Genomic DNA, 27,301 nt, shown 5'->3' with positions numbered 1-27,301 from the left:
GGTTAATTCATGGGCTAGTTGTTAAAAATCATGGGATGTCCAAAATCCTCTTGGGTTCTTACAAAAAGATTTATGACCCTAAAAATAAATGGCATGATGGATATATTAAACAAACATAGGACCCCAAAAAAAAGGAAGACACGTGTGCCCGAGAGGAATGAGACGAACGTATCTCACAAGATCGAACACAGATTCGAATCTTCTACTCTGGCGCTACGAGGACTCCTTTGCATTTGGCTGGAAAAACCGAAAAGCAAACTCACTCCTGAAATATAATATTTTAAAATATAAGGAGAAAAAAATGAAAATGATATCCATATAGAATGTGGTGATCAACACCAAATATTAAACCATCATAAAATCAATTTATGGCAGTAAGCTGCTAGCTAGCTAACTATGCAATTGATCATTTGAACTTATAATAAGGGTTTTCCTTCAGAAATACAATGACAATAAACGTCACTAACTTGAAAGACAATAAGACTGATGAAGCTAATCAACAAACTTTACACATGAAAAAAAAAGAAAAAGAAAAAGAAAGATATATTATCAATATGTAGAAGCTGTTTGAGTCCATCATGATCATCATTAAACTAGCTAGCATGAAAAAGAACTTATGCTCTCTTGCCCTTGCATCCCTTCCTCTTGTAATATTAGCTGCTTCTTCAATTGTATAGCAGCACTCAATTCACCAATCTATCCAACACCACAACACAGCTCTCACAATTAATTCACAAAGCACTTGTCATTGCATTGCATACTCAAATTCAAATACCAAATACATTTAATAAGAGAAATGCTATATGCATTATTTTTTTATATATTTCTTTTGCATATTTTTTATTTTTAAAAGTGATTAATAAAAAGAACTCTGTTTCTAGATTATAGAAAAAAAAGAATAAATAACTATTTGTTTCCATAAAAGATGAAAACACTGATATATAATATACTCACATTAGATCGAAACTAAATTTGTACTCACATAAAATGTCCTTTAACAAAAGTACCTTTTGTCTATAAATGGTCATTTATTCTAAAAAAAAATTTACAAAAAAATATAAAAAAAAATTGATGCACATCATTTCTCTTTAATATGTATTTTTGGTCCTTGTCATCTAACTTCCAAACAATGTAAACAAAAAATGAGTGACAATATATGTTTTTTTTGTGCAAAAAACATGTAAATATTTTTTTAGAAATATTATATGTATTATCTTTGTGTATATCTCTCTTGTACATTTTTTAATTTTATAATTTTAGTATTAAAAGTGATCAATAAAAAGTCAAATAAAAAAAGGTCGATCATTTATATCATTTAGAAAAGAGTGTACAAGAGAGTTATACAATGCAAATATCATTTCTGTTTCTTTCTCTGACCTTAAAATCTTCGTCTTCCCACAATAAGCAAAGTTGATTCATGCATCCTTCAAAATCTTGATCATCATGGTCCATGGATCAACATCACCATGCTCTAGAACCACCACTGTTTACATCCATAGACCAAGTCCTGCGTTGACGCAATGGAGAGTGATCCAAATCGAAATTGACAGCGGAAGGTGCCGTGCCATTATTTGTCATAGTTCTATTTCTATTTGAAGGTGATGATGATGAATACTGCCTAGGATAATCACCATTCCGAGAAGAAGAAGGAAAAGAATGATGATGATGAAGAGCACCATGATTACCACGTCTGAAGCAACCAAAGAAACTATTCATCATTCTCCTCAACCCACCACCACTTTCTCTCTCTCTTGAAGTAGTTGAAACCGCCCAAGAAACCCTCCTCCTCTCACCACCACCACCGCCACCATTATTATTATTGTTGTTATTACTATCAAACCCTCCTCCATCCATTTCTGTGTACACAGCAGGAAGAAGATTCTCCCTCTCTGATCCTCCTCTTCCTGCACCGGTTAACCTCCCAACCGCAAAACCGCCACCCGGTAACCGCCATATTGTTAGCCCCACATTGTTATTATTGCCGTTATCATTGTTATTGTTGTTGTTATTGTTGTCTTCTTGATCGGCACGTGCGCTGTCGTTGGTGGCCGCGTTCTGCACGTGACCGTTATTGTTTTGTTCTGTGGGTAACTCGTGGCGGCAAACCGGGCAGGAGTTTCGAAGGGCGAGCCACGGCAAGATGCAGTCCGAGTGGTATATGTGCTTGCACGGCATTTCTTTAGCTTTTGTTCCGATCTCGAAGGCTTCCTTGCAAACTGCGCAATGTGGCTCTGCCGCGAGGTTGTTCTCGGTGATCTCCACCTCCGGCAAGCCTTCTACGGCGGATTTTGACGCCGGAGGAGGCTGCTGGTTGTGGTGGTGAAGGTGTCGCTCGTGCCTTTCGAAATGTGAGAACTGCTCCAAAACCCTATCGAAGCCTGTTCCGAGGAGAAATTCCGACATGCTCGGCGGCAAGGGGCGGAGACCGGCACCGGCGCCGTCGTCATAGAAAAGCTCGAACCCCCTGCGTCTGCTGGTTCCCTCGGATTGCTCGCCGCCCCGGAGCATAATGACCGGATTGATCGGCGACCTGTCACCGCCTGTTCCTCCGCCACCGCCATTGGTGTTCCGGCAGTGTCGCCGTTGATTTTGCCGCGACAAGCCGACATTGTTGTTGTTATTATTATTGCTATTATCGTTTGTAGTGGTGGCGACGGCGTTATTTTCAATGGAATTATGACGCTGGTGACGTTGATGGTGGCCTATCATGTACATCGCTGCCGCCGGCAACCGTCGGCTGCGGTTGCCATCGGCGTAAACGGTGCGTGTGTTAGGATCTACCTCTTCGACGAAACCGCTATCGCAATCTGGACATATCACAATGTCCTGCCTCCATACCCTCACAAATTTATTGCACCTGTAACACCAATGCGAAGACATCTACGGCTATCGTATGAAAATACGTATACGTATTAGTATTAGTATTAGTATTACTCTCTAATACCGATAACTGCTTACAAATTACAACCCAGAGTTGATCAAGTCAGATCCGATGCTCTTTTTCTTTTTTCTTATTATCGGAATTGAAAGGCGAATCTCTGAAAAGAAGAAAAGGTTGTTGATATGAGAATTCAGAGACTTAATAATTCATCAATGTGTTCGGCTTCTTTGTTTTTTTTGTTTTTTCGATGGAGGAGAGAGAGACGGAATTAGAGAGAGAAAGTTGGGGTTCGTTGTTGGACATCCTGGGGAAGAGAGAAAGAATGGGATGACAGTTTTCGTGTTGTTTGGTTTGCGAGAGGGGAAGAAGGGAACAGCGAAACAGCATCGTGCAACGACGTTGTGGGTTATGCGACACGTGGCATGATCTCGTTGGTTGTGGGTGGTTGCTTTTTCCTGTTACTAGTTGCGACAGAGTGAAGCCGGCGCGTGGGTTGTAAGTGGGTGGTGGCAGCAGAGCTCTGTTTTTGGGTTTGACTCAAAATAGGACAACAAGGTTGCAACTGGTGAAGCGAGAATGGATTAATGGAAGGCATTTTTATATCTTTTCTTTTGGATTTTTGTCTATTTCTGTTTAACAGATTTATTTTCTCCTTTCTTTTTAATCTAATTCTCATTTATTATGCTTGGATCTTTTCTAAATACAGAGTAAACATTCTTTTCTTCAAATATTTTTTGTTTCAAAGTTATGTTATAAAAACATAAAAAGTTGATAAAATCAACAACCATCCACCATCAATTCCAATTCATAATAAACATGACACATTGACACTACTCCAATTACAGAAAAGCAGAACAAAAGATGGATCACTTTTAACTCTTTTTTCTCATATATAAGATAAAGACCCGGTTTGGGAGAGAGAGTGGGTGAGGATATTTGAGTCAAACTAATGTTTGTTTTGTTTTTTGATATTATGAAATGAAATGATATAAAAAATTGAACTTCATTCTTTGGCTAATTTTTTTGGATATGATCCAAGGTTTGGTGTAACGCCCGTTTATGGAGTTCAGAGGTGTTTAACAAGTGTGTGACGACGATTAGCTGACGAAAGGAAATTGGACGGTCCGATTTCTTGCAGGGGTAAGGGGGCACAAATCGGACCGTCCGATTTGTGCGTGGTGATGTTGCATGCATGGAAGTCGGACCATGCGATTTGTAGCATGCGGAGGGTTTTTATTTTTTGCCCAAGGAAATCGGACCTACCGATTTGAGGGCTGCATTCAAAAAAATTGTAGAGCACCCAAATCGGACCCAGCGATTTCTGGGTTTCAAAAATTTTTTGGGCGGGCTGTCTAGTAAGACCGTCCGATTTTTTAGTTCTAAAAATTTCGAATGGCCATGCATGCGGTCGGATGGTCCGATTTGAGTGTGATATATATATATATATATATACCCACCCAATCTGAGCAGCTCATTTCATTCTTCTTCTTCGGTGCTACAACTCTCTAAATCTCTTTTCTACAGATCTCTTCTTCTTCTTTATTTGTAGATCTCTTCTTCTCTATTATCATGGATGATAGAGTAAGATTAAAAGTGTATTATCATGGCCATATTTTATTACAAACATCAGAAGGAGTGAAAATTTGTGTGTGATAATTCGTTAGATATTATTATTCCATTCACACAGTCATTTGAAGAATTAAAAGGTGTCATTTGTGAGAAGATGGATTCTCAAATATCTAGGAGAGTGTCGTGTATTCTGTACAGATATCCTATATCTGTCTTTGGTGAGTTCGTGCAATTTCAAACGAAATACGTGACCGACGAAGCGAGCATGCAAGAAATGTTTTCAGTATATCTTGAAAGTCGGTTGCGAATATCGTTTATCGAATTGTATATCGAGTTCGAGCAATCTGCAGCGGACCGAGATATTGAATTGGAAGATTACAACATTGATAGTGAAGAAGAGTTCGAAAGTAACTACGAGGTCGTTGATCCGGGTGTAGACGAAGATCAAGCTGACGAGGCTATGGTGGCAGATGTGGCGGATGTGACAAATGCACTAGCAAATCAGCAGCCGTTTGTGGAGCCGAGTTTCATGCGGTCGTTGGATTTGGAGGCCATGCATGCACCGGAGTTTCCTCAATATGTAAATGCAGGTGCGCCATTAATTTAAATTAAGATTTGTGATAGTATGATTTGTGCATGAGTTTTGAGTTTAGGACAAATAGTTAAGACAAGGGTAAATAGGCAAAATATAGCATGTAATTAGTAATTGTTTAATGTTTAATTATGAAGTGAACATGTAGGCTGAGAAATGTAGTATTTTCCGTCGGTGTTGATAAAATTAGACTGGCTCGGCAGGTTCGATCGGACCGGCCGGTTCTACCGGACTGGCATCTGGACCGGACCGGCCAGACAGGCCGGTCCGGCCGGACAGGGCATTAGGATCGGACTTGCTGGTTCGACTGGACCGACCGATTCGACTGACAGACCGGTTTGATCGGACTGTCGGGTTCGTCCGACAAACTGGTAAACCGAATCTTAGACCGGTCCGGTCCCATTGTGAGACCGCAGAAGGCAACAAAAATTGTTGAATTGTTAGTGAAAATTTTTTACTATGCTTTATATTTTAATTACATAGGACCGGGTAGATCAGTTAAACCAGTGATCTAACCGGTTCGATCACCGGTTCGGTTTTGAGAAGTACGTTTTCCATTGTTCTGTGCATATTAGTTTATTAGATTATTAGTTCTGACAACTCTAAAATTTGTGACGTTATTGCAGCAGAGCTTCCTCTTATGCCGGATGGTGAATTTACTGTGGGAATGGAATTCAGTTCTAGGGAGGCAGTAATTAAGGCGATAAAAGATTATACAATCCGCAGAGGTGTAGACTATCGGGTGCATGAGTCAGAACCGACGACATTCTATGCTAAATGCACCCAGTATGGTGCAGGATGTGATTGGCTGATCAGGGTGAGCAAAATGTGTCACAAGGAGCCATCCGCAGTTGTTTATTTTGAAACAATGCCTGCGTACCAGGGAGATGACTTGGTTCCTAATATTCGTGTACTACACCAAATCTTCTAGAGTTATTACCCTTGTATTAGAGCCTTCAGACATTGCAAGCCAATAGTGCAGGTAGACGGAACTCATTTGTATGAAAAATACAAGGGTTGTTTGTTGGTTGCAGTCTAACAGGATGGCAACAACAACATCGTGCCGATTGCATTTGCGATAGTTGAGGGAGAGACATCTGAGGCGTGGCACTTTTTTCTGAGTAACTTGCGACAGCATGTTGTGACACGTGACGGTGTGGGCCTTATCTCCGATCGGCACGATTCCATTAGGTCTGCTATCGCTCGTAGTAACGGAGCTTGGTCTCCTCCCAGAGCATTCCACATGTTTTGCATCAAACACATAGAGTCCAACTTTCTGAGGAAATTCAAGGCTCCGTATCTGCAGAAGCTTATCGTCAACATCGGTATGATATTTATGATTACATTTACTCCTGAACTCAGTTATTATGATAAACATTTTTTATGGTGGGTCCTTTTTTATTATCAGCGTTTACGTGAGCGGGGTGAGGCTTATACCAACTGGTTGGATCGAATTCCGCGTGAGCAGTATGCTTTAGCATTTGATGGGGGGTATCGATGGGGTCATATGACAACCAATCTAGTGGAATGCATCAACTCGGTACTGAAAGGGGCTCGCAATCTTCCAATCACTGCACTTGTTAAGGCAACATTTTACAAGCTTAATGAATGGTTCACCCGGAAAAGAGCCGAGGCTGAGGCTCAAATTAATGCAGGACATGTGTTCTCTGAGCTTGTAACCTCCAAACTGCATGCAAATCAGTGGGCAGCAGGTAACATCCAAGTTAGTTGCTTTGACCGACAGAATGAGGTATTCGAAGTGCGTGAGTGTCCTAGTGGTGTGGAGTATGCAGTGGACCTCCGTCAACAACGGTGTGACTGTGGTGAGTTCCAAGTTGACCGGCTTCCGTGTCGACATGTGTTTGCTTGTTGTGCAAACCAACGTCTTGATTGGCAATTGTATGTACATGATGTCTACAAGATGGACCAGGTTCGACGAGTGTACAGGGCTAGGTTTAGGCCACTCGGGAATCCAACAACATGGCCTGTTTATCATGGACCTCGATTCGTAGGTAATCCATTCCTTAGACGGGTATCCAAAGGTCGGCCAAGGATGACCCGTTTCTTGAATGAGATGGACACTCGAATGTTGCGTGGTCCTAGACGATGTAAGCAATGCGTGGCCGAGGGCCACAATTGTAGTAGATGTCGTCAACGTGGTGGTCCAAGTAATCCGGGTGCGACCACCCAATAGAGAACCGGCCATATCGGTCACTCGATTTAGTGTATGACTTTGAATATTTTATATATTGTCTGACTTGTTTATGTGACGTTATTGTATGACGTGATTAACAATTCCAGTTTAAGACATAATTCCTTCTTTTAAATAAATCAATCTCAAAATATATCATGTTTAAAACCAAATCTTTTTAAATATTTACTTCAAACAAAACTTTCAATTTTATAAAATTTCGGCAGCATCTCCTCTAAAACTCGGACTTTGCCACCCTATTCAGGTCCCATCCAAACATTTCTCAAACCTGTTCTCAACCATTTCTAAATCTCAAACATTCTACTAAATTGAACCACTTCCATGAATAAGTCCAACACATTCTACATAAATAAGTCCAACATGCTACATAAATAAGTCCAAGACATGATACATAAATAAGTCCAACACATGCTATATAAATAAGTTCACAACAAGATACATAAGTAAGTCCAACATCATTTTCTCATCGCCCATTTTACATCTTTGACTAATTTCTTGCATTTCCTTGCAACCTTCTTAAAAGCGGATGGGGTATACCGACTAGCGCTCCGCCGAGGGGGGTCAGTTCTAAGGTTGTATCCTTTTCCTTTTTCGCAAGTGGTTGTACCTATGAAAACATTTTATAACCAACTAATCAAATCAACTAATCAACTCAAATAATCAATAACCAACTAATTCAACAAACAACTTGAATAATTAATAATCAATAATCAAGTCGAATAATCAATAATTCAATAATCAACTCGAATAATCAATAATCAAGTCAAATAATCAATGACCAACAAATTGTTTTACCTGCAGTAGGCGCTGAATCATCATCTGGACCATCAGATGCATCATCCTCATCCTCACCATCCGCCTCATCCTCATTGTCGTCCTCATCCTCATCCTCATCTGCAACCTCATCCCCATGTGGATGGTCAACCAGGAAATCATCATTGCCCTCATCAACTGGCTAGTAGCTCTCTAGAATGAGATTCATCGGAACACGACGATCAATTCCGCTCTGTATGATATCCCTCGTGGCATCATCACTCATACTAGAGTCAACAGAAAGTCTACCTCCGGAAGTACCAGAGGAAGTGAGCTGTCGAGGTCTCGTATCCAATGACAATCTACCTGGAGCAATCCTACTCGGTTGGGCCATCTGGTCGGTGGGAATGTCTCTGTAAGCTGGATGTGAGTAACCTGGCACAGGAGCCATGAAACCAAGTAGCTGGCTGAACAAACCCTGTTCACCTGATTCTTGGTGCGGGACACTCCAGTACTGCTGATATACTGGTGGAGTCAAGTAATCCGCAGAATGCGTGTCAGGAATGTATGGAGTGAACTGCTCAGGCTCTTGTTGTGCCTGTGTTTGTGAGGGGGGCGGTAGTGGTTGCGGTGGCGATGGTGGTGGCGGTGATTGTACTTGTTGGTTCTCCTGATTATGCATAGGATCACCGTGCTGATTCTCTTGCGGTTCGATCTGTGACAGATGCAAGTTGTCACCATATGTACCTCGGTACCAATACAAGTAGATATCTGCTTGATGCTGTGAGGGCACCGTGTCATCGACAAGAACATGACTATACCGGTTCGTCCAATACATAACCCAGAATGAGTGGGTTCCAGACCAATCCTGATTCTTCGGACCTGTCAGAACTTCGCCGTGTGCTTCACCTAGGTCTCGCTCCTGATTAGGAACGCCCTGAGTCTAGCCAAATTGCCTCCTCAGTCTATCAGATGCATGCCACTCAATACATTCAAAAGATATAAGTGGAACTGTGGCACTCCAAATAGCAGAATGCTGACGAATGTCAGGAGGAATCACGTCCGCCTCGGTTCTTCCAATTGCATAAGGCTCCCAAACAAACTGCACACATTATGCAAGTAACCGAGGATTACACACAGAATAATAACATGGCTAAACGAAAAGAACTACTTATTTATTACAAAAAACATGTCCTTCTTGCAGAACATCCAGTTCTCTCCTATAGTTCTCAAGGGTACGAAATCTGTAAGGCCGATTCTCACGTTTCCAGTTATGCCACCTGACATCAAGCGATTCGCTAACTTACATTTATGGATACAATTTAAAATACACTATTTCAAAGCGTTTAGTAATTAAATTTACCTATTTGCAATCGGAAAGATCTGAGGATTGCTTGGAATCGGCGCAACGAATGGTAGACGGGTCCAAGCCCAGGCAAGCAACAGTGTCAGCGGACCATCAATCTCCTTACAGTCGACATGAGTTGCTCTACACAACGATCTATACAGGTGTGCCAGGAAGGCCGATCCCCAATTGAACTGTATGATCCCGGCAAAGTTACGGAGTAACGGCAGAAACTTCTAGTGCACCCCTGCTGCAGACTTATCTCCAAACATAACGGTCCCAAACAATAACATTATGTGGCACTTCACGTACCTCTGAATCTGGATATCATCAACCAACACTAATCGATCTTTCAATAATCGAAACCAAACCAACTTGATGAAACTTCCCTTGCAGTCTGCCTTCATAGGTGCAACACCAAACTGATCCAAGCATTCAGCCTCTAAAGCCTCATAACTGCTCAGTGTCGGTCCCGTAACTGGCAAACCATTTGTTGGAAGACCAAGAATTAACGCTACATCCTCCAGTTTCATGGCACACTCACCAACCGGAAAGTGGAACGTGTGGGTCTCAGGGCGCCATCTCTCGACCAGAGCATTAACCAATGCCGACTGACATTGGACAACTCTAATCTGTGAAACATGATAAAAGCCTGTGTCCCGTAAATACCCCTCCACTATTGGATTGTACCGATCCGGCGGCATGTAGTGGTCACATTGCAACATTCGAGAACCCTAAACACAAACATAATATTAAATAATTAACAAACTAAATTTATCAACTCAAACTTTCATTACCAAATAACTAGTAAAACGTATCCACAACCACAACCAATAAAAATAACTATTAAATAAATAACTATTATATTATATACTAATACTCAAGTAACTATTCAATTATGTTCTAACAACATACATACAACAATAAATCAATCCTTAATCCTTTATTAAATATTTATGTTATACTTATAACAAAAATAGTTAATTTAATAATTTTTAAATCATAATATTTATTTTAGTATCCTATGAACGCTTAATCATAAATAAATATTATTACTACAAAAAAATTATTTATTACTAACAATTAACACTAATTAAATAATTTATTATCATTATCATTATCACACGTTGATCTATTAGTGCCGTATTCTAATAAAAATAATTAAACCATCAGTATCAGTTATTATTATTATTATTATTATTATTATTATTATTATTATTATTATTATTATTATTATTATTATTCCAATAAATTCGATAATATTATTTTATTTATCATATCTCCATTTTTAATAACAGTATTATTATTATTATCATTATTTTAATTATCTTACTAATAACAATAATTAATTTATTATATTATCATAATGTACTATAATTCTTCCTTCTAAATAATATTATTACACTAATTCCCTAATTTCTGCATTATAATCTAACATTACTACTATTTCCTAAAATTATTTTAATCAGATTAAAATATTCAAATACTATTACTACACTAATTTCTAACATTATCATCATAATAAATTATTAATCTCTAACATAATAATAATTATTATTTTAATTAAAATAAAAATTTTTAAAATAAAATAAAAACTTACAAAGTTAGAATGATCAAGATAATTAGCAATGTGGAGCTCCGGACGATTAACATCTTTTATTATTCTTCTTCTTCTAGGCATTGTCAAGGAGTGCTCCAATTTTTTTTACATTAAAACTTTATGAATGGAGGGCCATGGAAGAAGCTGGTGGGGTTGGAGGAGAAGAAAGTTTGGTGTTGCTGAAAGTGAAAGAGAATGGGGAGGGAGCATTCAGCAATCACCAAAGTGTTGCTACAACTTGGTGGGGAACACTTGCATGCGTGACACCTGGCTGGGAGCACAAATCGGACGGTCCGATTTGTGTACCCTCTCAGCCCCGAAAACGGACCGTCCGATTACCGTGGTGAAATCGGTCCGTCCGATTTCTTCATCGCAGCCGTCACATCTGCGTGAAGCACCATGGATACCCATAACCTTGTTATACACCAACTCCTTCCCAATATGTAAAATAAAAAAGTGTCGTTCTTTTTGAAAAAGATATGAAAAACTAAATTTTACACGATTCACTAAAGTCCAAAAATAAACAAAAATACATACATATTAACACAATATCATACAATTCATTTTAAAAAAATTTTTTATTGTCTACAAAATTTATCTAATTTATCTAAAAGTAGAAATAGAATAAAATAAAATTTATTTTTTGTTTTACTTTTAAATCCCATGAATAAATGTTAGAATCATAAAAGAAACATGTGTCTTAATTAAGTCATCAATTTTCCAATAATCCAAATGACAAGTATGACTTGGTTATGATTTTATATGCATGACATCATAATATATATATATATATATATATATATATATATATATATATATATATTTATTTATTGTACACTAAACTCAGTTATTAAAATCAATCATGAATATATTTGTGTATAAATATATGCATAATTTAATTTATTTTTAATATATATTTATATTTCAGCATGTATTTTATATTAATGACTAATTTTAGCGTATACGTAATATAATTTTATTCTATCCAATCTTCTCTAAATTAAAGAATAAATTATTAATTGTAACATATTTTTTATTATTAAATAAAATAAAGTAAATTAACTTATCATGGTTAATTTTAATTTTAAGCTAACTTAAATTTTATTACTCTAATCAATTAATTATAATGTAATTTTTTGTAAATTATAAAATTATTTAAAAATTTAATTTTTTATTTTTTTTCAAATTATATATTTATTAGTCAATTTCAATCACAAAATAAAAAAATCTCAAAAGAAAAAAAATAAATTCAAAAGACACCAAAAATTTAAAATTCTTAAAATTTTTTCTCTTGCTTTCTTTTTGAAAAAAATTATAAAACAAACATTCTCCAATAATTTTTATAATTTGCAAAATCTTGATAGGGAGCCAATGAAGTATCTATACAATGGCTACAATGGACTGTTTGTTAGGCCCAATATGAGTTAAAAATGAGGATTAATCCCTTTTTACCCTACTTCACTAATGGCTGTTCAGTTTTGATTTAACCCTAATTTTAATTTTTCTCCAATTCACCTTTTTTGAATGGAAGGTCACGCCAACACACAAACCCTCCACTGTCGCAGCTGAACATCCCATTTTCACAGCCGCCGCGTGACCTGCAAACTGCGTCCGTGCTCCATCACGCCCGTTCTCCCTTGCTGGCAGCAACTACTGCGCACTGTCACGGCTGAGCATCCCCGTCCGAATTGCCGCCTAACACGAGCCTCCATTGCGTGCGACCGTCCGCGCTGGAAGCAACTGCTTTGCAAGGTCGCGGCTGAACACCCGTCCGCTCCGTCCTTGCGTGATATGGAACCCCCACCTGTGCCGACCCGCCCTGCATCACCCAACCTCGTTTGCGCTCGCCATCCTACGTTATCCGGCGGCCTGGGTCCTCCCTCCTTGTGGCCATTGGATGGTTCACGGTCTCGTTGGTGTGTCTGCCCGATCACACCTACCATCATCGATGTTATACGGTTAGTGGCTTGATTTCTGATTTCATGATTGTTTAGTCAGAACATGGACCCTTTTCTGTACTTCAGAATGGAACCCGAGATAGGGTGGAAGCTAACCTATCATTCTTGATACAAACTAGAAGATGTACCGAGGCATCATAAGATGTTTATTAGAAGAATGATAACAATGATATGAAATCTTAAGGTCTTTGAAAGTGGAAATTTCAGTTTAATCATTTAACAGAGAACATATGATTTTTGAAAAATTCTGGTGAATCATTACCATACCATAACTTATTGTACATATTTTTTGGACTGCATGTGGTCAAAACAAGGTAGTATTTTATTTGTCTTTGTTTAAGGAAGGTTGACATGGATTTCATTTCTATCTTACTACAGGATTTCATCTGTAGATTCGAGAGATACTGATCCGTCAATTTTAGTGAATGGATATTTTGATAGCCCCCTTAGTTCCCCTGGTGCTAGTGATTGTGGTTCATGTGTTGGTGGGTAATGATTATACTTGAAGTCTTCATTGAATATGAAATTTTACATTTGAGAATAATAAATCTTGATCTAATTTTCTCTTTTTCAGCATCAATAATAGAAATTGCAAGATTAATTGTGGACTCTGATTGGGCTCCCAGTCACCCAATTATTTTTCTTTTTAACGGCACTGAAGAACTTTTCTGTTGGTAGGATGTCTTATATTGATAAATGTTTGAAGCTGAGATCACATATGATCGTCATTCATATTATTTGATACGGTGATGTTTGAGGCTTGTCTTGTATTTTAGTAAGAAAATGGATATATGGTCTCTAGAACGGACTTCAAACTCGGATATTCATTCCTGGATTGACATAGAACAGTGCTCTGATGACTTTGATGTGTCGGTGTGCCATGTTGGTATGTTGTATAAATCTGATTTATCTTTCTGATTGTTATGTTTATGATTGGTCGAGTCGGTCTCTCAGAGCACTTAAATTCTTGCTGAAGACATCATTTCTCTGCATGGGTCTTATAATTTTTTGTATTAGCAGCTGGAATGATTACAAGGTTTTTTGCTCATGTCATTATAATTTTCCTTAGTTGGTTATAAATTGAAAAGAATCTTACATTCAATTTCATAGGACCTATTGCGTGAGTAACTATTCACGGCGTTCCAAAAATAAAAATGCTAGAGAAATTAAAAAGCAGAGTCAATTTCCCTATAGGATCTCAAATAAGAAGTTACGTGCTATGTTCAGTGACCACTAATCCTAATTTGCCCTTACTCACGTGTTTATGAATACAGTTACAACTTTTTTATTAATTTATTTTTTCTACTAAAAGAAACATAATAATAAATAGAACATCCAAATTACAATGAAAATAATCATTGGCCTACCTAGTAAAATAAACATCCAACCTATTTTAGTTTCTCTTTTAATTTTTTGCTTACATCAACATAATAGGGTCATAAATTATAATACAAATAGTATACCCAAAATAATCATCCATTTAGAATGAAAAGAACTATCCGCAATCATAGTAAAATGAACATCCGCCTTAATTTAAATGGCTTACAGTATAGTACATGATTTATCTCAATCATTGATGCGAAAAAGAAAAATCAATGAATAAGAGCAATATAAACAGCAAGAATTCTTATTGTATTAATCAATTACAATAAGAATTCTTGCTATTAGACACACCGATTAATTTGTTCATTTATTAGACACTTAATCTAATAATGACATATATTTTATAATTTTTTAATTTAAATTTTAAGAAAATGACTAACTTAAACAGAATTAAGCGTGTTAGTAAAATTTCAGTTTATAATAGACTCCATACTCACAATACTTTTAACAAAGTCTTCTTCAGGCAAAATTATGTTAAATTCAATACAAATCAATTAAACATCCAAATTAGAATGAAAATAACCATCAGCCTACCTAGTAAAATGAACATCCAGCCTATTTCAGTTTTCCTTTTAATTTTTTGTTTACATTAACACAACAGGGTAATAAATTGTACTACAAATAGTATACCAAAAATAACCATCCACTTTAGAATGGATAGAACCATCCGTAATTATAATAAAATGAACATCCGTCTTCATTTAAATGGCTTAAAGTATAGTATATGATGTATCTCAATCCCTATACAACTTGTTATTGAGCTCGCCCACATCATTCAACACCCTCATTGATCCTGCAGTATTTCCAGACCTTGTTCTCTTAAGGGTCTCCGAAAAAGGATTCTCAATAGGTGGCTGTGGCTTATCCTGATCTTCCAATGACAGAATTCAAAGTAAACAGCACCCCAATTCTCAAAACTCTTGGACTTGAAGAAGAAATGATAGCATTTTCACTGGTAGCTCCTGTCCTCTCCACCACTTCCATTATGCTTTGAGATGCAAGATATGGTACAAATCCAAGTATATCAGGAAACTTTTTTTTTGTAAGAGTTTCTGCAGGACATGCACTGGATTTTATAAATATTGGCAATCATAAGGATCAAATCTATCAGAAGACAGGAATCTGCATAATAAATCTGAATTTCAGTATTTCCTTCCACATTTCAAAAGCAACAGTAGAATCAGTTAATTCACATCCTTTGGAGTTTGGATTAATAAAGCTACGGAAGCATAATCATAGAATTAAGCATAATAAATAAGTAAAACAATTTGGAGCAGCACAATTTACATTAAACCAGGAAATTTTCACTAAATCTCTACAAAATAGTGTCATTAATAGTTTGAACAATTTTACACAAGCTCTCAACAGAAATTGCAGGTTTGTACCTCTTGCAAAACAAAAGGGTCATCATTAAACCTGGTAGAAAGTTTGATTAGCTTATCTATCCCACCTTTTCCAACAATTTCACTCTTATTTGTATCACTTCCTGCCAACTGATTAATTAAACATTTAAGATACAAGGTGAGTCTTTCAACATTAAAAAAGAATGATGTTACATTCAACTTTAGAAAGATGTTTTGCTAAAGTTGACAATATCTTCAAAGTTGGGTGTAGTGTGGAAAATGGCAATCATGTAACATATGCAAGGACATTACGGTTATAACCGACTTAGCTCCAAGTGATGTAGCTTCATTTTAACAAATAAAAATATAAATACCAAAATAAACTTCGGCTCAAAAGAACCATAGGTAGTATGAAAACTATTATTTTGCATAGAAACACCCCCTCTCTTATTTTTCTCTTTTTTTTCTCCTCCAGGTGCCTTTGAGGAGAAATGGTTTCGACTTATACCTTCGAAAGTAATGAGCAACACACTTTGGCCACAGCTTTGTTGCCTTGCTCACCACTGTCCTCTATACATGTGAGTATTGCATCAATACCACCTATTTTAGAAATGGATTTACATATTTCATCCTGTAACGTAGAATATAAATACTCAACAAAAGCAGCACAATAAAATGCAGAATTGTGTCTCAATTTGAAGATGTTAGACAGCCTACTGTCTATGATAACATAGCAACTTCAAATAGTGAAAAATATATAAATATAATGAATCAAAATCAAAGCCATAGATTGATCCATGATTATGATGCATTAATTTCTATTTCTATATTGTCAAATATGCCCATTTATCCAACAAATCATCTTTTATATTGCAATATAAATCTTTGCTGCAATTCAACAACAAAATCAGATATCAAGTTAGCAATCTAGGTATGAAATGAAAATCACGTATAACCAATATACATGTGTATATGCAAATCAAAATCAACCACCTCATAGTTCACATATGATTGATTAACTTTATAGAAATCTTAGAATATATCTAATAAACCAAACAAATCAAAGGCATGAATCGGTAATAGAAGAAAAACCAGAAGAAGCTTGAGCCCTGATTGATCTAGGCTTAGCAGAAGAGCCAAAAATTCCTGCTGCAAAACCCTTCTTGCAGTGCTGAGCTCAGTTTCCATGGTGCTCAGTTTCCAAACTGAAAGAACATCTAAACACTAGGTGTCACACAACCATACTCTATAGAGTAGAACAAGAGGACCCAAAGACCTTGGCTCTTCTTCAATAACATCCCAAAAGCTTTGGTCTTCAGCATAAGTAAATTAAACATCCAACCTCATGAAAAAGAAACTAAAAAACCTTAAAAAAATACAAAATATCCAACACACTTTATTCAAACCTGGAAAATTAATGACACGAAAACATAAAAATTGAAACAGCACTGCAAAAAAGAGATTACTGTGTTGGTGGGCGTCAGTCGGGGGAGCAGGATCGCAACAATCCCAGTGGCGAGCAAGGAGGAGGCCTTCGCACAGCTTCCTAGTGGCGAGCTTCAACGACCGCGCCTACGATGGCTTGTGTCGCAGCAGTATAGTGGAGAGCGACATGAGGGAGGATGCGCCTGCTGAGGCGCGATTAAGGAGGGCGACGCGAGAGGGGGGCTCGGTGCGGTGGAGGGTGGCAACATGAGGAAGGAAGAAGGAATGCCGGCACCGAGAAGAAAGAAGAAGAACGGCGATGAAAGAAAATTAGAATTAGGGTTAATGTTGAAAAAGAAAAACTGACCCTAATATTTGAATTCAAAATGAGTAACTTAAAAATTAATTAAATTAATTATTATATTATTTTAATCTCTTTTTTATTTTCATTGAACAGCAATATCATTGTCTCCCAATACTTTCTCAAAATTATAACATAGTTAATTGATTAGGTAAACAAAATTTAGGTTAGATTAAGAGTTTAATCATGATAAGCTAATGTATTTCATCCGATAATAACAAGACATGTCATAAAGGGGTAATTTAGGTTGTGTTTGTTTGTTGAGACATGGACACTAATTGTTAGACACGGTGGAACACGTCCATTATTTGTTTGTTGAAACACATATTTGAATGGATATGGTGGTACACAAATATACACAAAATACATGTATTTAGTGTTTCTTCTTAAAACTGAGACACGGAGACATAATGCACAGGACACAAAATTTGACATTTTTATCCTTAATTATTTTTAAATTACCAATAAGACACAGAGGGTAAAATTGGCATTTGGTTTATACATGTGTGTCTTGTACATTATTACCAAACACATTACAAAATTTATGTATCTTTATGTCTATGTATCTTTGTGTATTTATGTATGTGTCTATGTATCTCCAGTAGAAAACTCATCTCAGTCTCTATATATGCACTACAAGAAATGCACTGAGTACCGTCGGATTTAACAGCTCACATTAGCGCAACTTTACCGTCGGATTTAGTGACGGGTTTGATGTGGAATTAGTCATGCCAAATAATTACCGGCGGATAGCTGCTTCTGACGGTAAAACTGCCGGTAATTAACTTTTGGCAGAAAACCACAACAAATAGGCACCAAATTTAGCGTCGGAATTACCAGCAGAAGAATTCGACGATGACACATTTAATGGAACGCTGCATCTTGGTGATCCGCACTGCGTTACCGTCAAAAATATCTGCCGGTAAATCTGACGGTAACTCTGCCCTAAATTGGAACCATGAACCCTCTCCCCCTTCATTTCGAATTCACTCTCTTTCTCTAACCTCTCACCCATCTCTCTCTCTCTCTCTCTAATCTCTCACCCTCCCACACTCTCTCTAACCTTCTCATCTCTCCTCTTCGTCAACCTCCTCAGCCGCCACTGCCGCAAACGTCGTCGCTGCTGCAACGCCCCTGCCACTTCTGCTTTTGCCGTCACTGCACCTCCACCCCTCTTCTCCGTTTTTTCTTGTTCTGCATTCAAGATTTTTTGTTTGAACTCTATTTATTTCAAATTCTGTTAATTCAAGTTAATTAATTAGTTAGTAGAGTCTAGTTAGTTTAATTTTTTGTTTTAGTTAATTTAGATGGTTAGGATAGGTTAGAATAGGTTAGATTAGGTTCTGAGATTGCTAAAAAATATTGAATTATTTAGCTGTTTGCTGATTCCTGCTGTTGAAATTGTTTGAAAAATATTTTACTGTATTAATAATGATTGAGTTGTTTGTATGTTACCTTTATAATGATTGAAAAAATTAATAAGTTAAGAAAGGTTGATGGATATTTGGTTTAGATGAAATCCTTCAAGGGTGGAGAAATCTGAATTTAACACTACAAGAAAAAGCGTTTTTTTCGACGCCAAAAATCGACGGCTATTTCTGCCGTCGATATTTTTCGACGGCTTGCTGTCGATATTGTCAAAAAAAATAATTATAAATAAAAGATTAAAATCGACGGCCAATTCGTCGATATTTTTATGGTGAATTAACCTTAATTCTATTATCGTCACACTATCGACGAACGAAGGGTAGAAAATACTTTTATTTTAAAATCGACGAACACGGCGTCGATTTTATTATTTAAAATATCGACAACGTTTACCGTCGATAAATTTAAACGGTCTAGATCGCTTTCTAAAATCAAATAAACGGTATAAATTTAAAATATAAAATAGACGTTTAAGATGTTGCTTTTATTATAAATTAAAATCGACAAATATACCGTCGATTTTTATCACTAAAAACACAATTACCCGCGTCCTCTTCCCGCCTCCAACTTTGAGAAACCCAATTTCCCATTTCATCCCCAAATTCCCCAATCACCAGAAACACAATTCTCCCTTATTCTACCCCAAATTCACGGTTGCGCCGCCGTAATTCTTCGCTGCCGTCGTTCCTCTATCATTCTCACTCATTTCATAATTCATTCATATGAATCCCATTCTCTCTCTCTCTCTGCACACACATCACACCATCCTCGTCAATTCTTCTTCATCTTCCATCTCTCTTTTCTTAGGGTTCCATTCCACGTACGGTTACCGTCATTTGCAATGCTCAATTCTACATACATTCATTCAATTCAGTCTTGACGCTCTTTTTTTTTGTTCTTATCATTTGTAGAAACACCAGAGCCATGCCGGCCACCGAGCTTCTTCAAATCCAACCACCCGAACTCAGATTTCTATGTAAGTTCATCTTCTTCACCAACAGCTTCTTCTGTATATCTACTCTTCCTTAATTCACATTCTTTCTTTCTTTCTTCTTTGCGGTGTAGTTGAATTAAAGAAACAAAGCTCGTGCCAGGTTCACATTGTAAACAAGTCCGATCAGTATGTTGATTTCAAGGTACTTTCGTTTCTTTCTTTTCTAAACCAATCTTGAATGAATATGCAAAAGTAAAAAACCTCAACTTCGAATCAATGTGCAGGTGAAAACAACGTCTCCAAAGAAATATTGTGTTAGACCTAACTTAGGCATCATCAAGCCAAAGGACACATGTGATTTTACTGGTATTCTTTTCTTCTTGTAGTTCTACAACCCTTGTATATGCATAATTGTGTTATATACATGTATTGTGTTGGATGATGCAGTTACTATGCAAGCTCAGCGAACAGAACCACTTGATATGCAATGCAAAGACAAATTTCTCATTCAGAGCACACTTGTCCCCTTCGGAACTACTGAAGATGACATCACCTCTGATATGGTTAATTAGTTTTCGCACTTGGTTCTCCAAAATTTTTAATTATTTATTCTTCTAAACATTTGGCATATATTTCTGCATTTATTTCCCCATTATTATGCTCTCTCCATTCAAGCTTTTTCAGATTAATTATTCTCCAGCTTGATGTTTATTTGGACTGCTGTTTTGTTTAATGCTTGCAGGTGACTAACTTAAGAGGAGCTGAACAGATGTAAGCTGCTGTTAAAAGGTTAGTACACCTCCCGTCGCGCCGTCTTGCCTGTTGCTTCACTGTGTCATTTCGGTAGGTCCTCTGTTCTCTTATCCTTTGCTGTCTTGTTTAGTTGTTATTGCCTTAGTTATTTTTTTTTGTAATTTGTTGTGTCTTTGTTGCTGTTGCTGTTGTGTTATTGTTGCTGTTGCTGTAACAATGATGTTAATGATGAAGGCTTTTTAATTTTTTAGAAAATTCACATTTATTAATCTTCACGATCATTATTTTTTATGTTAATGATGAAGGCTTAACTTTTATTTTCACTACAATGTTGCCTCCTCAGGGTAGCAAAAGCAAGGAGGGTGGAAGTTTGATGTATCATCAGTGCCAGAGGAATGATAAGCGTGGAGTTGTCTTTTGCTCAAAGTGCAACAGAAAACACTACAGTTATGAATGCCTTGACAACTAGTCTTCTGTCTATATGTCTTTCTAACAGATTTATTTATTTATTAATTTCCATAATGTTGAATTTCAACAGTAAAAATTCACAAAATAATTGTAAAATAAAAATTTAATTAGTGATTTTGATTTTGTAATTGTAGGTTCATGTGGTCACCAAAGAACTAATCCATCAAGGTATGCGCATGCTGAAATATTTGCCAGTAAATATTGTGAAAAGTGTGATCACTTTTGTAGCAAACATTAAATTTGGTGATCTCTCTCAATTTGGAATTCGTCGTCCAAATAAGGGACCATTCTATCTGAAGGAAGCTGCTAGTAGGTCTCCAATTCTTGATGTTGGAACCATTGCCAAGATTAAAGACGGTGCAATCAAGGTATGTTTTTAAATAATTAATAATATTATTTTTTTAATTAATTTATGTAATTTCTTATACCAACAAAACATATATAACAGGTTATTCCTTCTCATATAATGAGAATTGAGAACAAAGTGATATTTGGAAACAACACGGAGAAGGAATTTGATGCAATTGTGTTTGCCACTGGATATAAAAGCGTAGCTAACAAATGGTTGAAGGTGAGAATATAATTAATTAATTAAATTGAGTTGATTATTATTATTATATTACTTAATTAATTAATTATTTAATTGAATAGGATAACGAAGATGGAATGCCAAAGAATGCATTTCCAAAGCCTTTTACCTTGAAAACTGTTATATGCAGCCATCTTGAAGGAATTGATAATCTTCCCATTTTGATATAAGGTGAATAGCCTTTTACCTTTACTACTTTAGAGTTTCCAGCCTCTCACTGATCGTCTTAAATTAGGTACCCAGGTAAAACCCGGAAGTAAGTTGAGAATGCATGTCCATTCTGTTCAGGCAATTTCAATTGCAAAGCCTGCTTGCGGGAGGTTCCAGTGCTTAGGGTAGATGGCATATGATGAAATTTGGAAACTTTTGAAACTTGCTTACCTTATGTCCTTGTGTAACTATCTTCTTTGTTTTAACAGGACCGAGAGGTAAATTCCAGTGTCAAATTACATCGACTGCACTACTTACTCTATAAAGCCTTGCCTGTTCTGAGGCATATTCACAGGAAGCAAAGCTTAGAACTAGATATTGAGTCTAAAATAAGAGGTATTATGTTATGGGCCATTCTATAGAAATTTAGTTTCTTTGAATACTGTCTTTAATTTTCTTGCTTTAATGATTCTGGGAATTAGGTGAGCAACTGCAAGAAAAAGGCATAGCAAGAACAGCGCTAGACAAACGTGAGCGCTTATATTTGTACGTTTTCTGAGTTTAATTGCTGTTGCAAGAACAGAGCTGTTGCCTTAGTTACTTAATTGCTGAAATGACCAATGGAGGAGTGGATCGTTCTGTTGAATGTACTGGCAGCATCTAGGCTATGATCTCAGCATTTCTAGTTCTGTTCTAATCCCGCCACTTTCATTCCCTGGATTTCATTTGCAAGGTTGGCGCCATTCCTTTCCTTTCTTTCTTTTTCTTTCGTTTCATCTGTTGTTGTTGTTGTTGCTTTCTGAAGTGATTTTGAATTTTCGATATACTTGCTGCTTTGGTTCCGAAGAAAACCGTGGCTATTTTGAGGAGTATTTTTTACTTTGAATATTTAATTAAGTAGATGACAATTTTATTCTATTCTTCAACCTTGTTGTCATAAGATGACAATTTTGAGTTGTTGGCTACTCAATCTCGATTAAGTAGATGCTTTTGGGAAATTTTAGTGTTTAAGATCTCATTTTGAATTGGTGCAGATTCTACAAACGATGGACTATTTGAAGTCTGAAGATGAATTTGTGATCCAAACAAGGTGCCCAATGGTGATGAGACATTTCAGGGATGATCTAAGACTGGTTTAGCACCATTAGAGAGAATAATGAGAGAAGGATTTGGTGAATAAGAGCTAGCAATGACCTTGTCAGAATATTTAGCACTAAAACATGTCTTGAAAGGGAAGTTAGTCTCATCAAATTAAAGAAAATATGTGTGCTGAGTATTGTTTTTCTAGCTGTAGTTAAACATTTGTATCCCTTGTGTTGAGGGCCATAGGCCATAGCTAAGAAATACACAAGATTCACTCCTATCATCTATCTTATATGAATTATATGGTCTAGTATAAGGGAAGCAAAGGCAACCGAAAATCTTATTTAATTACTTTACTTTGAATATTTTGGATTATTAGGGGATTGCAATTTAAACGAATATAAGTCTAAGTTTAGTTATTTATCTTATCTTGAGTCTTTATGTTAGAGGATTATTTATTATTTTGATAAGTTTGTAAACTCATTATCTAATATTCAGTATAATTTTTTTTATATTTAAAAGTTTATTTGTCTTGTTATCTAATATTCTGTATAAATTTTATTTATATATTTAAAAGTTTATTTGCATTAATTGTTTACTATTTTTCAAATAAAAAAAATAATTAAAACATATAATTATTAAAATCGACGGAAAAGTTGTCGCTTTTTAAATTTAAAATAGACAAAAACAAACAAGATACAGACAAAGAATTTGTCGGTATCTAAATTAATAAATCGACGGCAACTGTGTCGATTTTATTGAATCAAATATCGACGGCAATGTTGTCGATTTTATTAAGCATATTATAGACGAAACTGTTGTCGATTTTAATTGAATCAAATATCGACAGAAATGGCGTCGATTTTATATAATAATATCGACGGCAACATTGTCGATTTTAGTTAGAGTGTAGAATTTTAAAACTCATATTATAGACAAAAACGCTGTCGATTTTATTACATTATTATCGACGGCAAAGCAAACCGTCGATTTTATTAAAATTTTTAAAAATCGACAAGCTTAATAGCGACCACCTCCGCCGTCCATTTTGCCGTCGATATTTAATATTATCGACGGCTTAGCCGTCGATTTGGCCGTCGATTTTAACGATGTTTCTTGTAGTGTAAGGGAAGACTTTGTCGAAAATTTTATAAGATTTTCAGTGAAATTAAAAAATTAAAATTATATTTTTAAAAATCTTAGAATTATGTTTAGGGTTGATAGATATCTGTGTTAATTGTGACATGAATATGTTCCTCTTTAAAATTCTTATTTTAGGTGTTTTGGGTTATTTGTTGAATTATTTTGTTATCCATAGCTTTTGGGCTATTTGATTTTGTTAAGTTAGTATTATGATAGATATTTATAGCATTTACAATAGAACTAATATAAACTAATGTACATGTGTTAGCTTTTGACACATACTGTTATATTATATATGTATATATTCATTTTGGTTTTAATGAAAAAAATTTTCTCCTCTGTAATTACTAATTAGTGTTTTATTGCTCTATAAACACTTGTTAGTTTGCTAAACTAACCAAAACATTTATTCATTCTAATTTAATTATTTTGAATCTAAAATACTATGTGATTTCTTTTTTTTTTTTTTTGGTTAATTTACTAAACTAAAACACTTTTAGAATTATTTGTTATTTCTTGAGTTTATTCTTATGTTATTATTTATTGGTGTTTATTATATTATTAATGTATTTGTTGTACAGACATTACAACAGGTAGCAGAGGTAGGTCGAGTGGATCATGTGGTCGTGGTAAAGGGCAGGCTTCCATCGAATTCCCTAAGGCTACCCAGTCATCACCCTCTACCCCGTTGACCTCTGTGACGTCACAGGCGGGTCCAGTAGACTAGCAATTCATCATGGTCCTAAACCCGAACTGGGTGCCTCCTTCTGCTACGCCCCCCTGCAGATGTAGCGACAATGTCGACAGAGCCCGCGGTGGGTGATTCCTTCAGTGCTCCCAGCAGAATATCCCTCCACCACCGCCTGTCATCTGGCTGAGGATTTGGCCTGATGGCATGCAGTCATGAGTTTAATTTTTTAATCTTAAGTTTGTTTATTTTAAGTTTTCGTGTTTCTATGTGTTTATTATTGTGTGACAAGTTTACTCAAACTCCAATACTTGCACACAGGAGATCACCGAGGTCATTAAGTCCATGTACGAACACCCGTGGTCGACTTACACGCAGATCTCGACTGAGACCAAAGAGTGATGGTTTCAGAAATGGACGGTAAAAACCCAATTTGGTTTAAATTAATTAACTGTATTTGAACTGTATTTTATTCCGACTAACTAATCTTGGTGAATCACTTTGTGCAGTTGAAATTTATATGGGATGCAGAACAAAATCTCATGATCAGAAAGATCTACGACTATCGAGCAGCTAAATGACTTCAGCCGATGATTAGCGACGTTCGTTAGGGAAAAGACTACCTAACATCATGGATCCGTCCAAACATCAAGAAGGAACTGGAGACCTATTTTAGAGATAATAAGGGGTTCAAGCGTCACCGTCTAACAAACATCACTAACAGGACTTCACCCAGGTCGTCGAGATATACGGGTGAGTCGGCGACCTTTATAAAGACGAAGAGCAGACTAGTAAAAATTTTGGCATTGTTTAATGTTTTAGTAGTTACTTGAATTATTTTTTTAATTTCATTTATTTTATAAGCATGTAAGTGATTTATAAGCATTCTTATTTTGAATATGATCTTTGGTGTTAGCCTTGCTCTGTTGATATATATTTATATAGTCCTATATGAACTGAACTGAGCTGAGCTGAGCTGAGATAGAACTATTTCGTTAGTTTAATTGGTTGATTTGTGTGGTTGATGATGAGAGAATGTTTGAATAATATACAAAATGGGTTCATAGTTGAACTAATTCTGATACGGCTTGACTAGTTTATAATATGTAAAAATATTGATTTGTTTTAATTTAGAATGGTTAAACTAGATTGTAAGCATGTAGGATGGTTGGTGTCTTTGGAATTGTAATAGGAAAGTATTTTACCCAAAACATTTAGCATTTGTATTATAGCTTCCCAACTTCCTAACCTGAATTCATTTACCAAAGTTTGCTATTATTTAACTGAATTTTGTGATAATGATGGGGTGATGATGATGAAGAATAGAATAATAGTCAAGAAAGAAAACAATACTTCATATCTAGGACCAAAGATAAAGGGTATTTGTCACTCAAAGCTTCTTATTGTTCTTTTTCTTACTTCATCTACTTCTTTTAATTTTAATTTCTAGTAGTTTAATCTTCTTCTAACTTGTTTAATTTCAGATATCATTAATCTATTAGGTGTTATATGGTGTTGTTAATGTGAGATCGTGAGCAATATTATGTATATCTATCTATAAGTATGTTAAGCGTTTGAAATATTTATTGAGTTTGATGATGATATTTATTATAACCATATATCGTCAGTAGTTTGGGAATTATATGATGATGATCTTAGTTGTTGAATTTTAGATTATCATAATAATAAACAAGGATGATGATTTAACATACTTTTTGATTTCCTGTATTTTGGTTCATATATATTTGTCTGTCATTGTTTAATTTGATTGTTTATTTTATTGGTTGATATATTAATTTGTAATCTAAGTCATTGGATCGTAAGGCGACACTGACGGAGACCTTTAAGTATACCCATACTTTGAAGGCAAACAAGGAGAGATTTACTGACGAGCGATCTGCGACCCATTATGTGAGTTTAAATTAATCCTAAGTTTTAACTTTATTTGGTTTAAAGTCAATTATTTAACTATTATCCTAATCACAACTAACGTATGTGACGTAGGAGGAGTACACACAGAGGTTGGAGGTTGCGACCCAGCAATCTCAGCCGCCTAGTGGGGACGACGAAGCCGGATCTGAGACTTCAGTGTTAGATCCTGATAGGGTTTGGCGCGAGACTGCCTTTGTGTAACACCCTTACTATCAGAATATCACGCTTCTAGTTGTGCCACTCTGATAGCGAGAATATTACGACGACTTTCATATATTTAATAATAAGATATGAGCATTTAACTTGAAACCGTATCGCTGTTTTCTTGGAAAAACTGGAAATACTTTTAAATTTTTACTACTATCATGCATATACATATATACAAAACTTCTTACACAAGTAACTTATACATATTATATACATACAAACTATACAACTCCTATCTCTCTTACAAAATTATAATAACAAAGGCGAGGGAAAACTATGACTAATATATATACAAACAGAAACAGTACAGCTAAGGACTTAGCAAAAACTTCATCAGCTTCCTTGTCCTCAGGGAAGTCTGTAGGGGGTGAGAACATCATCCTCGCTGGTTCTTAGTAGAGGGTTTTTAAGAATTGTCATAAGAAGATGTTTTAAGTAAAACTATTTTCAATCACAGTGGTCATTAGTTCACTATCCAAATCTAAAGCTCATATTTTTTTATAA

The 27,301-nt window shown here is 36.0% G+C and overlaps 2 protein-coding genes across 6 annotated transcripts; one reads left to right on the top strand and one right to left on the bottom strand.

Moving 5' to 3' along the window:
* On the bottom strand, positions 1–3,557 carry LOC112767356 (E3 ubiquitin-protein ligase RDUF2-like). 2 transcript variants are annotated; one of them, XM_072222456.1, is made up of 2 exons: positions 1,378–3,557; positions 1–265 (listed from the first exon to the last, which is right to left on the bottom strand). In XM_072222456.1, exon 1 carries the CDS (start codon positions 2,878–2,880, stop codon positions 1,462–1,464), a length of 1,419 nt encoding a protein of 472 aa, XP_072078557.1. In that variant the 5' UTR covers positions 2,881–3,557; the 3' UTR covers positions 1–265; positions 1,378–1,461. The 2 variants fall into 2 exon arrangements, with proteins under 2 accessions (XP_072078557.1, XP_029150211.1); XM_029294378.2 differs by lacking the exon at positions 1–265 and adding an exon at positions 289–696.
* A 15,817-nt stretch (positions 3,558–19,374) lies between these two features.
* Positions 19,375–23,348, top strand: LOC112766705 (vesicle-associated protein 2-1-like). Of its 4 annotated transcripts, XM_072222455.1 has the most exons (14): positions 19,375–19,670; positions 19,762–19,826; positions 19,916–19,986; positions 20,069–20,150; positions 20,232–20,347; positions 20,527–20,627; positions 20,881–20,983; positions 21,140–21,373; positions 21,454–21,576; positions 21,657–21,765; positions 21,830–21,929; positions 22,014–22,140; positions 22,227–22,477; positions 22,779–23,348. In XM_072222455.1, the coding sequence occupies exons 1-6, from the start codon at positions 19,573–19,575 to the stop codon at positions 20,557–20,559; spliced, it is 465 nt and encodes a 154-aa protein (XP_072078556.1). In that variant the 5' UTR covers positions 19,375–19,572; the 3' UTR covers positions 20,560–20,627; positions 20,881–20,983; positions 21,140–21,373; positions 21,454–21,576; positions 21,657–21,765; positions 21,830–21,929; positions 22,014–22,140; positions 22,227–22,477; positions 22,779–23,348. The 4 variants fall into 4 exon arrangements, with proteins under 4 accessions (XP_072078556.1, XP_072078555.1, XP_072078554.1 ...); XM_072222454.1 differs by lacking the exon at positions 21,830–21,929; XM_072222453.1 differs by lacking the exons at positions 19,375–19,670; positions 19,762–19,826; positions 19,916–19,986; positions 20,069–20,150; positions 20,232–20,347 and having other exon boundaries at positions 20,581–20,627.
* Positions 23,349–27,301: the final 3,953 nt, after the last annotated feature.

The sequence above is a fragment of the Arachis hypogaea genome, chromosome 17, assembly GCF_003086295.3.
Source record: "Arachis hypogaea cultivar Tifrunner chromosome 17, arahy.Tifrunner.gnm2.J5K5, whole genome shotgun sequence".
In the NCBI taxonomy this organism is placed as follows: Eukaryota; Viridiplantae; Streptophyta; class Magnoliopsida; order Fabales; family Fabaceae; genus Arachis; species Arachis hypogaea.
This window is presented reverse-complemented; position numbering and strand designations above follow the sequence as displayed.

What these genes read in the sequence shown, in the direction of transcription:
- LOC112767356 (XM_072222456.1), bottom strand. Translation starts at nt 2,880, where the DNA reads ATGTCTTCGCATTGGTGTTACAGGTGCAATAAATTTGTGAGGGTATGG.
- LOC112766705 (XM_072222452.1), top strand. Translation starts at nt 20,933, where the DNA reads ATGATAAGCGTGGAGTTGTCTTTTGCTCAAAGTGCAACAGAAAACACT. An exon ending in TTAAAGACGGTGCAATCAAG is followed by an intron (nt 21,374 to 21,453) that starts GTATGTTTTTAA and finishes CATATATAACAG; the next exon opens with GTTATTCCTTCTCATATAAT. An exon ending in TAGCTAACAAATGGTTGAAG is followed by an intron (nt 21,577 to 21,656) that starts GTGAGAATATAA and finishes TTAATTGAATAG; the next exon opens with GATAACGAAGATGGAATGCC.